Source organism: Salvelinus namaycush, chromosome 12 (genome assembly GCF_016432855.1).
Source record: "Salvelinus namaycush isolate Seneca chromosome 12, SaNama_1.0, whole genome shotgun sequence".
Taxonomy (NCBI): Eukaryota; Metazoa; Chordata; class Actinopteri; order Salmoniformes; family Salmonidae; genus Salvelinus; species Salvelinus namaycush.
The window spans coordinates 3,879,801-3,893,601 of record NC_052318.1 but is presented as its reverse complement, the minus strand read 5'-3'; the positions used below and the strand labels follow the sequence as shown (position 1 = coordinate 3,893,601).

At 43.3% G+C, this 13,801-nt stretch overlaps 1 protein-coding gene across 1 annotated transcript in view; it reads left to right on the top strand.

Annotated features, from left to right (window-relative positions):
• LOC120056825 (relaxin receptor 2-like) overlaps positions 1-13,801 on the top strand; it is a 121,057-nt gene that overhangs the window by 72,961 nt on the left and 34,295 nt on the right. Inside the window, exons 12-14 of the mRNA XM_039005055.1 lie at positions 953-1,024; positions 3,787-3,858; positions 4,819-5,048. Of these exons, the coding sequence (XP_038860983.1) occupies positions 953-1,024; positions 3,787-3,858; positions 4,819-5,048 (374 nt within the window). The remainder of the gene's footprint in view (positions 1-952; positions 1,025-3,786; positions 3,859-4,818; positions 5,049-13,801) is intronic.

The window sequence follows — 13,801 nt, the reverse complement described above, 5'->3', positions numbered from 1 at the left end:
ACATCTTCTCCACCTGCCCTGCAACATCTTCTCCACCAGCCCTGCAACATCTTTTCCACCAGCCTGGCAACATCTTCTCCACTAGCCCTGGCAACATCTTCTCCACCATAACTGGCAACATCTTCTCCACCAGCCCTGCAACATCTTCTCCACTGGCCCTGCAATATCTTCTCCACTAGCCCTGCAACATCTTCTCCACCAGCCCTGGCAACATCTTCTCCACCAGCCCTGGCAACATCTTCTCCACCAGCCCTGCAACATCTTCTCCACTGGCCCTGCAATATCTTCTCCACCAGCCCTGGCAACATCTTCTCCACTGGCCCTGCAATATCTTCTCCACTAGCCCTGCAACATCTTCTCCACTGGCCCTGCAATATCTTCTCCACTAGCCCTGCAACATCTTCTCCACCAGCCCTGGCAACATCTTCTCCACCAGCCCTGGCAACATCTTCTCCACCAGCCCTGGCAACATCTTCTCCACTAGCCCTGGCAACATCTTCTCCACTAGCCCTGCAACATCTTCTCCACTAGCCCTGGCAACATCTTCTCCACCAGCCCTGCAACATCTTCTCCACCAGCCCTGGCAACATCTTCTCCACCAGCCCTGGCAACATCTTCTCCACCAGCCCTGGCAACATCTTCTCCACTAGCCCTGCAACATCTTCTCCACCAGCCCTGGCAACATCTTCTCCACTAGCCCTGCAACATCTTCTCCACCAGCCCTGGCAACATCTTCTCCACCAGCCCTGGCAACATCTTCTCCACTATCCCTGGCAACATCTTTTCCACCAGCCCTGGCAACATCTTCTCCACTAGCCCTGCGGAGCCTCCTCCTCTGCTGAGATAATAACAGTTAGTTTCATTCTCACAGCCAGGGAAAAACATACAGGTCTGTCTGTTTGCCTGTCAGACAGAATCACTTGTTTACTTGTTTTTTTACGTTTTGTCACAGGAACATATCCCATAATCCTTTGTTCCACATCCACCCGGGTCACTTTGACGACCTGACCCAGCTCCAGTCCCTGTGAGTAGAAGACATACTGTATAGCTTAGCCTACCAGTACAGTATACTACCAGTACCTTCCAGTACTGTACACTACCAGTACTTAGCAGTACATTACCTACCAGTACAGTACACTACCATTAACTACCAGTACATTACCTACCAGTACATTACCTACCATTACAGTAAACTATCATTACCTACCAGTACCGTACTCTATCATTACCTACCAGTACAGTACACTACCAGTACACTACACTACCATTACCTACCAGTACAGTACACTACCAGTACAGTACACTACCAGTACACTACACTACCATTACCTACCAGTATAGTACACTACCAGTACACTACACTACCATTACCTACCAGTACAGTACACTACCAGTACCTACCAGTACAGTACACTACCAGTACAGTACACTACCATTACATACCATTACCTACCAGTACACTACACTACCATTACCTACCAGTACAGTACACTACCAGTACACTACACTACCATTACCTACCGGTACAGTACACTACCAGTACCTACCAGTACAGTACACTACCAGTACAGTACACTACCATTACATACCATTACCTACCAGTACAGTACCTACCATTACCTACCAGTACAGTACACTGCCTATACCTACCATTACCTACCAGTACAGTACACTACCAGTACCTACCATTACCTACCAGTACCGTACACTACCAGTACCTACCATTACCTACCAGTACCATACACTACCAGTACCTACCATTACCTACCAGTACAAGTACACTACCAGTACCTACCATTACCGACCAGTACCGTACACTACCAGTACCTACCATTACCTACCAGTACCAGTACACTACCAGTACCTACCATTACCTACCAGTACTCTACACTACCAGTACCTACCATTACCTACCAGTACTCTACACTACCAGTACCTACCATTACCTACCAGTATTCTACACTACCAGTACCTACCATTACCTACCAGTACTCTACACTACCAGTACCTACCATTACCTACCAGTACTCTACACTACCAGTACCTACCATTACCTACCAGTACTCTACACTACCAGTACCTACCATTGCCTACCAGTACCGTACACTACCAGTACCTACCAGTACCTACCAGTACTCTACACTACCAGTACCTACCAGTACCTACCAGTACTCTACACTACCAGTACCTACCATTACCTACCAGTATTCTACACTACCAGTACCTACCATTACCTACCAGTACTCTACACTACCAGTACCTACCATTACCTACCAGTACTCTACACTACCAGTACCTACCATTACCTACCAGTACTCTACACTACCAGTACCTACCATTGCCTACCAGTACCATACACTATCAGTACCTACCATTACCTACCAGTACTCTACACTACCAGTACCTACCATTACCTATCAGTACTCTACACTACCAGTACCTACCAGTACTCTACACTACCATTACCTACCAGTACTCTACACTACCAGTACCTACCATTACCTACCAGTACCGTACACTACCAGCACCTACCATTACCTACCAGTACTCTACACTACCAGTACCTACCATTACCTACCAGTACTCTACACTACCAGTACCTACCATTACCTACCAGTACTCTACACTACCAGTACCTACCATTGCCTACCAGTACCATACACTATCAGTACCTACCATTACCTACCAGTACTCTACACTACCAGTACCTACCATTACCTATCAGTACTCTACACTACCAGTACCTACCAGTACTCTACACTACCATTACCTACCAGTACTCTACACTACCAGTACCTACCATTACCTACCAGTACCGTACACTACCAGCACCTACCATTACCTACCAGTACTCTACACTACCAGTACCTACCATTACCTACCAGTACTCTACACTACCATTGCCTACCAGTACCATACACTATCAGTACCTACCATTACCTACCAGTACTCTACACTACCAGTACCTACCATTACCTATCAGTACTCTACACTACCAGTACCTACCAGTACTCTACACTACCATTACCTACCAGTACTCTACACTACCAGTACCTACCATTACCTACCAGTACCGTACACTACCAGCACCTACCATTACCTACCAGTACTCTACACTACCAGTACCTACCATTACCTACCAGTACTCTACACTACCAGTACCTACCATTACCTACCAGTACTCTACACTACCAGTACCTACCATTACCTACCAGTACCGTACACTACCAGTACCTACCAGTACCGTACACTACCAGTACCTACCAGTACTCTACACTACCAGTACCTACCAGTACTCTACACTACCAGTACCTACCAGTACTCTACACTACCAGTACCTACCATTACCTACCAGTACCGTACACTATCAGTACCTACCATTACCGTACACTACCAGTACCTACCAGTACTCTACACTACCAGTACCTACCAGTACTCTACACTACCAGTACCTACCAGTACTCTACACTACCATTACCTACCAGTACTCTACACTACCAGTACCTACCAGTACTCTACACTACCATTACCTACCAGTACTCTACACTACCAGCACCTACCATTACCTACCAGTACCGTACACTACCAGTACCTACCATTACCTACCAGTACTCTACACTACCAGCACCTACCATTACCTACCAGTACCGTACACTACCAGTACCTACCATTACCTACCAGTACTCTACACTACCAGAACATACCACTACAGCACGCTACATGTAGATAAGTATTGACAATGCTGATAATAACTCAACCTAATAACCGGTGTTGTCTTTTCTGTAGGGGTCTGGAGGGTATTGAGATTCCAAACATCCAGACCAAGATGTTTCTACCCATGGGGAACCTCTCACACATGTATGTACACATTCACATTCTATACTATATGTTCATCACATTCTATACTATATGTATATCACATTCTATACTATATGTTCATCACATTCTATACTATATGTATATCACATTCTATACTATATGTATATCACATTCTATACTATATGTCCTGTATATCACATTCTATACTATATGTATATCACATTCTATACTATATGTTCATCACATTCTATACTATATGTATATCACATTCTATACTATATGTATATCACATTCTATACTATATGTCCTGTATATCACATTCTATACTATATGTCATGTATATCACATTCTATACTATATGTCCTGTATATCACATTCTATACTATATGTTCATCACATTCTATACTATATGTATATCACATTCTATACTATATGTATATCACATTCTATACTATATGTTCATTACATTCTATACTATATGTTCATCACATTCTATACTATATGTTCATCACATTCTATACTATATGTCCGGTATATCACATTCTATACTATATGTTCATCACATTCTATACTATATGTATATCACATTCTATACTATATGTATATCACATTCTATACTATATGTCCTGTATATCACATTCTATACTATATGTCCTGTATATCACATTCTATAATATATGTTCATCACGTTCTATACTATATGTCCTGTGTATCACATTCTACACTATATGTTCATCACATTGTATACTATATGTCCTGCATATCACATTCTATACTATATGTTCATCACATTCTATACTATATGTTCATCACATTCTATACTATATGTTCATCACATTCTATACTATATGTTCATTACATTCTATACTATATGTTCCCTGTTATCACATTCTATACTATGTGTTCATCCTCTCCTCTCCTCTCCTCTCCTCTCCTCTCCTCTCCTCTCCTCTCCTCTCCTCTCCTCCTATCCCCCACCCCTTCCTCTCCTCTCCGTAGCTACTTCAAGACCTTCCAGTACTGTTCCTACGCGCCCCACGTGAGAACGTGTAAGCCCAACACAGACGGTATCTCTTCCTTCGAGGACCTGTTAGCCAACGTGGTGCTCAGGGTCTCTGTGTGGGTCATGGCCTTCATCACATGCTTCGGGAACCTCTTCGTCATCGGGATGAGGTCTCTGATCAGGGCGGAGAACAACCTACACGCCGTCTGTATCAAAGTCCTCTGCTGTGAGTTATATGTACTGTTTATAGATACACACTCTCTCTCTCTCTCTCTCTCTCTCTCTCTCTCTCTCTCTCTCTCTCTGTGTCTCTCTCTCTGTCTCTCTTATTCTTTCTTTCTCTCTCTCTCTGGACCTGCTGTCACAACAAACTGCTGTTACTCATCTATCATTCATTATCCCTTCATCTCTCATACCACCTTCCTCTCCTCTCTTTCCTTCTCCTCTCTTCTTCTCTCTCTTTTCTTGGTGGCAGCCTATTTTTCCCTCTCCTATTTTCTCTCTTCTCTCTCTCCCTGTTCTATCACAACAATCTACTATCTGCTTTTGTTCTAGTTCGGGAACTCTCTATGAGGTCTTTATCAGGTCTCTACCAGGTCTCTATCAGGTCTCTACCAGGTCTCTATCAGTATACTCTCTATCAGGTCTCTATCAGGTCTCTACCAGGTCTCTATCAGTACACTCTCTACCAGGTCTCTACCAGGTCTCTACCAGGTCTCTACCAGGTCTCTATCAGTACACTCTCTACCAGGTCTCTACCAGGTCTCTACCAGGTCTCTACCAGGTCTCTACCAGGTCTCTACCAGGTCTCTACCAGTACACTCTCTACCAGGTCTCTACCAGGTCTCTACCAGGTCTCTACCAGTACACTCTCTACCAGGTCTCTACCAGGTCTCTATCAGTACACTCTCTACCAGGTCTCTACCAGGTCTCTATCAGTACACTCTCTACCAGGTCTCTACCAGGTCTCTACCAGGTCTCTACCAGGTCTCTACCAGGTCTCTATCAGTACACTCTCTACCAGGTCTCTACCAGGTCTCTACCAGGTCTCTACCAGGTCTCTACCAGGTCTCTACCAGTACACTCTCTACCAGGTCTCTACCAGGTCTCTATCAGTACACTCTCTACCAGGTCTCCACCAGGTCTCTACCAGGTCTCTACCAGGTCTCTATCAGTACACTCTCTACCAGGTCTCTACCAGGTCTCTACCAGGTCTCTACCAGGTCTCTACCAGGTCTCTATCAGTACACTCTCTACCAGGTCTCTACCAGGTCTCTACCAGGTCTCTACCAGGTCTTTACAAGGTCTCTACAAGGTCTCTACCAGTACACTGTCTACCAGGTCTCTACCAGGTCTCTACAAGGTCTCTACAAGGTCTCTACCAGTACACTCTCTACCAGGTCTCTACCAGGTCTCTACCAGGTCTCTACCAGGTCTCTACCAGTACACTCTCTACCAGGTCTCCACCAGGTCTCTACCAGGTCTCTACCAGGTCTCTACCAGTTCTCTACCAGGTCCCTATCAGTACACTCTCTATCAGGTCTCTACCAGGTCTCTATCAGTACACTCTCTACCAGGTCTCTACCAGGTCTCTATCAGTACACTCTCTACCAGGTCTCTACCAGGTCTCTACCAGGTCTCTACCAGGTCTTTACAAGGTCTCTACAAGGTCTCTACCAGTTCTCTACCAGGTCTCTAGAGGGTCTCTACCAGGTCTCTACCAGGTCTCTACCAGGTCTTTACAAGGTCTCTACAAGGTCTCTACCAGTACACTCTCTACCAGGTCTCTACCAGGTCTCTACCAGGTCTTTACAAGGTCTCTACAAGGTCTCTACCAGTACACTCTCTACCAGGTCTCTACCAGGTCTCTACCAGGTCTCTACCAGTTCTCTACCAGTTCTCTACCAGTTCTCTACCAGTTCTCTACCAGGTCTCTACCAGTTCTCTACCAGGTCTCTACCAGTTCTCTACCAGTTCTCTACCAGCTCTCTACCAGTTCTCTACCAGGTCTCTACCAGTTCTCTACCAGTTCTCTACCAGTTCTCTACCAGGTCTCTATCAGGTCTCTACCAGGTCTCTACCAGTTCTCTACCAGGTCTCTACCAGGTCTCTACCAGTTCTCTACCAGGTCTCTACCAGTTCTCTACCAGGTCTCTACCAGTTCTCTACCAGTTCTCTACCAGGTCTCTACCAGTACCCTCTCCAAGTCCCCCTTCAACTTTCTAATTTCTCTCATTTTATTCTCCCTCCCTAGCTCTCCCCCTTGGTGACCATCATTCCTCTCCCAATGCCTCCACCCCTCTCTCCTCTCCTCTACCCGTGCCTCCTCAGCCTAATTCCCCATGTCAGATGTGATAGGGCTCCCTCTCTCTCTTGTGGCAGGGCTTGCAAACTATCATGGATTATAAAGGGAAACCCAAAAGCGAGCTGCCCAGTGACACGAGCCTACCAGACGAGATACATTCCTTATATGCTCTCTTTGTGGCAAGCAATACTGAACCATACATGAGAGCACCAGCTGTCCCAGACGACTATGTGATCACACTCTCCATAGCCGACGTGAGTAAGACCTTTAAACAGGTTAACATTCATTAGGCCGCAGGGCCAGATGGATTATCAGGATGTTGACAAGCTGCCTAAATGAGTTTCACCTCGTGGCACTCACATCTGTAGCCATGAAAAACTTTGAAAGGCTCACATTAACACCATCATCCCAGACACCCTGGACCCACTCCAATCCCAAACAGATCCACAGATAACGCATTCTCTATTGCACTCCACACTGCCCTTTCCCACCTGGACAAAAAGAACACCTACGTGAGAATGCTATTCATTGACTACAGCTCAGCGTTCAACACCATAGTGCCCTTCAAGCTCATCACTAAATTACGGACCCTGCGACTAAACACCTCCCTCTGCAACTGGATCCTGGACTTCCTAATGGGCTGACTCCAGGTGGTGGAGGTAGACAACAACACATCCACCACGCTGACCCTCAACACTGAGGACCCTCAGGGGTGTATGCTTTGTCCACTCCAGTACTCCCTGTTCACCCACGACTGCCTGGCAGCGCACGACTCCCAACACCATCTTCTTGCGACTACAGGGGGTGCTGTTCCGAATTAGCATTTTGTCGTCTCCAAATTAAACTGCCTAGTACTCAATTCTTGCTCGTACAATATGCATATTATTAATTCTATTGGATAGAAAACACTTTCTAGTTTCATACAAAGTTGGAATGATGTCTGTGGGTGACCCAGAACTCTTTCTACAGCGAAATCCATGACAGACAGTGAAAGGTCTGAGAGCGAAGCTCTGATTTCAGATCAGTTTTAAAAGTCTGTGTATATCCTATGGAACGACACGAACTGCACCCGCCTTCCCCTGGATGTCAGTAACCAATGAGAAGTGGAATGGGCCTTCTGCGTAGCTCTCAGAGGTTATAAAGGACCAAGGAGTGAGGGTAGCCCCCCTTTCGACGCTCGCCTTTACGCAGGAAGACACCTCCGGATGCCATTTTCAAAGGCTCGGTTATCAACGTAAAATGTATCCGTCTGTAATTTAATTCGATATAGGACTTAGAAACATCATAAGGTAGTTAATTTAAACCGTTTTATAGCAATTTATATCCGTTTAGTGCGATTTTGATGCATTTCTATGTGAAGCACCGGGCACATTTCGGGGTCCCGGTCGAACGTTAGCGGGCATTTAGACGGACAAAGGACATCTTTCGACCAAAAGAAGATTAAACCCAAGAAAGAATACATTGCCCAAGAATCTGATGGAAGAACAGCTCAAAGTAAGCAATATTTAATATGATAAATCGTTGTTCTGTCGAAATATTTTAAACGCATATTTCGCCATTTTGTTTGTTATCGCGTCACTTGGCGAACCCTGTATTGAAAAGTAAGGATAATTTTAAAAATGTAAGTCAGCGGTTGCATTAAGAACTAATTTGTCTTTCGATTCCTGTCAACCCTGTATTTTTTAGTCAAGTATATGATTAGCTTTCAATTAAACTAGATCACTCTGATAGATGACGTCAGACATATTGAGGCTTGATTTCCTAGTATTTTTATTGTGTAACCACGGTTTTGTATGGCTAAATATGCACCTTTTCGAACAAACTGTATATGTATGTTGTAAAATGATGTTACAGGAGTGTCATCGGAAGAATTCTGAGAAGGTTAGTGAAAAAATTAATATATTTTGGCGATGATAACGTTATAGCTCCCTTTGCCTTGAATTCATGCTCTACTAACGTTTGTACATGTGGTATGCTAACTTATCGATTTATTGTGTTTTCGCTGAAAAACGCTTAGAAAATCTGAAATATGGTCTGAAATCACAAGAACTGTGTCTTTCCATTGCTATGCTTTGTCTATTTTTATGAAATGTTTTATGATGAGTAAATTGGTCATACACGTTGCTCTATCTAGTAATTCTAGTCGATTTGTGATGGTCGGTGCAATTGTAAACTGTGATTTCTACCTGAAATATGCACTTTTTTCTAACAACACCTATCCTATACCATAAATATGTTATCAGACTGTCATCTGATGAGTTTTTTTCTTGGTTTGTTGCTATCAATATCTTAGTTTAGCCGAATTGGTGATAGCTAGTGGTGGAGAGAGAAAATGGTGGACAAAGAAAGATGGTGTATTTTGCTAACGTGGTTAGCTAATAGATTTACATATTGTGTCTTCCCTGTAAAACATTTTAAAAAACAGAAATGATGGGTTTATTCACAAGATCTGTATCTTTCATCTGGTGTCTTGGACTTGTGATTTAATGATATTTAGATGCTACTATTTACTTGTGAAGCTATGCTAGCGATGCTAATCAGTGTGGGGGGGGTGGGGGGTGATCCCGGATACGGGGTTGATACTCGTGAAAGGTTAAGTTTGCCGACTACACAACGGTGGTAGGCCTGATCACCGACGATGATTAGACAGCCTACAGGGAAGAGGTCATTGTGGTGCAAGGACAAAAACCTATCCTTCAACCCCAGTAATACAAAGGAGCTGATCATGGACTAAAGGAAATGGAGGAACAAGCACGCACCATCCACATCGACGGGGCTGTAGTGAAGTGGGACGAGAGCTTTAAGTTTCTCTGTGTCCACATCACCAACGATCTATCATGGTCCAAACAAAGACAGTCGTGAATAGGGCACGACAAAACCTTTTCCCCCTCGGGAGACTGAAAAGATTTTGGCATGGGTCCTCAGATCCTCAAAAAGTAATACCATTAAGAGCATCTTGACTGGTTGCATCACCACTTGGTATGGGAACTGCTCGACATCTGACCGCAAGGCACTACAGAGGGTAGTAGATAGTATAGAGGTCCTGCTGCAGAGGGTAGTAGATAGTATAGAGGTCCTGCTGCAGAGGGTAGTAGATAGTATAGAGGTCCTGCTACAGAGGGTAATAGATAGTATAGAGGTCCTGCTACAGAGGGTAATAGATAGTATAGAGGTCCTGCAGCAGAGAGTAATAGATAGTATAGAGGTCCTGCTGCAGAGGGTAATAGATAGTATAGAGGTCCTGCTACAGAGGGTAGTAGATAGTATAGAGGTCCTGCTACAGAGGGTAATAGATAGTATAGAGGTCCTGCTACAGAGGGTAATAGATAGTATAGAGGTCCTGCTACAGAGGGTAATAGATAATATAGAGGTCCTGCTACAGAGGGTAATAGATAGTATAGAGGTCCTGCAGCAGAGGGTAGTAGCTGGCCTAGCACCTATCCTTGAGCATTGTTTAGACTCATTTTAAAAAATCGCTTTCTGATTAAACTTAATAGCAAAATGCTATTAAAACCAAGTTTGTGTTGTTCTCTAGGTCTCGTAGTTTTGACCCTGAGCCTCCTGTCTGCTCATTGAATGGAGCCTGATTTTAAAATAAAATCTAATAAACAAAAGCCTCTGTTTTATAACCTTTAGATTCAGTCTATCATTCAGTACAGCGTTTCATCACTAGGGACAATTTTACGTACACATCTCGGCATTTTGTATAGTTCTGTTGGCTGCGAGTCTCTGACTAGCAGAAGGGCTCAGCGTTGGCTACTTTTTGTACATAAAGCGTTTCTTCAGAGAACCCCCACTACCTCTGCTCACGTACTAACTGAAGATCCGGCCATTTTTAGACCCGCTCTCTGGACCGGCCGGTTCTGGATGACCCGCGGGTCTCCACTGACCTGGGGGGAAATCATTGGAAACCATTTCAGTTGTTATGGCACAGCATAAGATGGCTATGTGAATAACCTTTCGGTCAGCTAGAAATTACACTCGTCTCCCTCCCATTTGGGGTGACAGGGTAGCCTAGTGGTTAGAGTGTAGAGGCGGTAGGTAGCCTAGTGGTTAGAGTGTAGAGGCGGTAGGTAGCCTAGTGGTTAGAGTGTAGAGGCAGTAGGTAGCCTAGTGGTTAGAGTGTAGAGGCGGTAGGTAGCCTAGTGGTTAGAGTGTAGAGGCGGTAGGTAGCCTAGTGGTTAGAGTGTAGAGGCAGTAGGTAGCCTAGTGGTTAGAGTGTAGAGGCGGTAGGTAGCCTAGTGGTTAGAGCGTAGAGGCGGTAAGTAGCCTAGTGGTTAGAGTGTAGAGGCGGTAGGTAGCCTAGTGGTTAGAGTGTAGAGGCGGTAGGTAGCCTAGTGGTTAGAGTGTAGAGGCGGTAGGTAGCCTAGTGGTTAGAGCGTTGGGCCAGGAATTGAAAGGTTGCTATATCGAATCCCCGAGCTGACAAGGTCAAAATCTGTCGTTCCGCCCCTGAACAAGGCTATTAACCTCACTGTTCCTAGGCCGTCATTGTAAATAATAATTTGTTCTTAACTGACTTGCCTAGTTAAATAAAGGTTAAATAAAATATAAAATAATTGGACTGATTAGATGGAGTTTGAGGGAGGTGAGAATTATGTTTGTTTTGATGAATGAATGATGTATTTGATAAACTTCTGACCCACGGGGAATGTGATGAAAGAAATAAAAGCTGAAATAAAACATTCTCTCTACTATTATTCTGACATTTCACATTCTTAAAATAAAGTGGTGATCCTAACTGACCTAAGACAGGGAATATTTACTCTGATTAAATGTCAGGAATTGTGAAAAACTGAGTTTAAATGTATTTGGCTAAGGTGTATGTAAACCTCCGACTTCAACTGTATATATACAGTTCTTATATATATATATATAATTCCCGGTGTGGGGTATTGTTGAGTAAGTTGATGAGGGGAAAAAATGATTTAATTCATATCAGTACAAGGCTGTAACATAACAAAAGGTGGAAAAAGGTCTGAATACTTTCCAAATGCACCTCGTTAATGTTATTTCACTGTATAGCCTCGTTAATGTTATTTCACTGTATAGCCTCATTAATGTTATTTCACTGTATAGCCTCATTAATGTTATTTCACTGTATAGCCTCGTTATTGTTATTTCACTGTATAGCCTCATTAATGTTATTTCACTGTATAGCCTCGTTAATGTTATTTCACTGTATAGCCTCGTTATTGTTATTTCACTGTATATCCTCGTTAATGTTATTTCACTGTAATAGCCTCGTTAATGTTATTTCACTGTAATAGCCTAGTTATGGTTATTTCACTGTATAGCCTCGTTAATGTTATATCACTGTATAGCCTCGTTAATGTTATTTCACTGCATAGCCTCGTTAATGTTATTTCACTGTATAGCCTCGTTAATGTTATTTCACTGTATAGCCTCGTTAATGTTATTTCACTGTATAGCCTCGTTAATGTTATTTCACTGTATAGCCTCGTTAATGTTATATCACTGTATAGCCTTGTTAATGTTATTTCACTGTAATAGCCTCGTTAATGTTATTTCACTGTATAGCCTCGTTAATGTTATTTCACTGTATAGCCTCGTTAATGTTATTTCACTGTATAGCCTCGTTATTGTTATTTCACTGTATAGCCTCGTTAATGTTATTTCACTGTATAGCCTCGTTAATGTTATTTCACTGTATATCCTCGTTAATGTTATTTCACTGTAATAGCCTCGTTAATGTTATTTCACTGTATATCCTCGTTAATGTTATTTCACTGTATAGCCTCGTTATGGTTATTTCACTGTAATAGCCTCGTTAATGTTATTTCACTGTATATCCTCGTTAATGTTATTTCACTGTATAGCCTCGTTAATGTTATTTCACTGTATAGCCTCGTTATGGTTATTTCACTGTATAGCCTCGTTATTGTTATTTCACTGTATAGCCTCGTTATTGTATATTGTATATATAATTATTAGTGTGTTTAATATACAGTGGGGAGAATAAGTATTTGATACACTGCCGAATTTGCAGGTTTTCCTACTTACAAAGCATGTAGAGGTCTGTAATTGTTATCATAGGTACACTTCAACTGTGAGAGACGGAATCTAAAACAAAAATCCAGAAAATCACCCTGTATGATTTTAAAGTAATTCATTTGCATTAAGACAGACTGGAAGCTTCAAAAGGAGGGTGGTGCTTGGAATCATTGTTCTTCCTCTGTCAACCATGGTTACCTGCAAGGAAAGACGTGCCGTCATCATTGCTTTGCACAAAAAGGGCTTCACAGTCAAGGATATTGCTGCTAGTAAGATTGCACCTAAATCAACCATTTATTGGATCATCAAGAACTTCAAGGAGAGCGGTTCAATTGTTGTGAAGAAGGTTTCAGGGCGCCCAAGAAAGTCCAGCAAGCGCCAGGACCGTCTCCTAAAGTTGATTCAGCTGCGGGATCGGGGCACCATCAGGACAGAGCTTGCTCAGGAATGGCAGCAGGCAGGTGTGAGTGCATCTGCACGCACAGTGAGTCGAAGACTTTTGGAGGATGGCCTGGTGTCAAGAAGGGCAGCAAAGAAGCCACTTCTCTCCAGGAAAAACATCAGGGACAGACTGATATTCTGCAAAAGGTACAGGGATTGGACTGCTGAGGACTGGGGTAAAGTAATTTTCTCTGATGAATCCCCTTTCCGATTGCTTG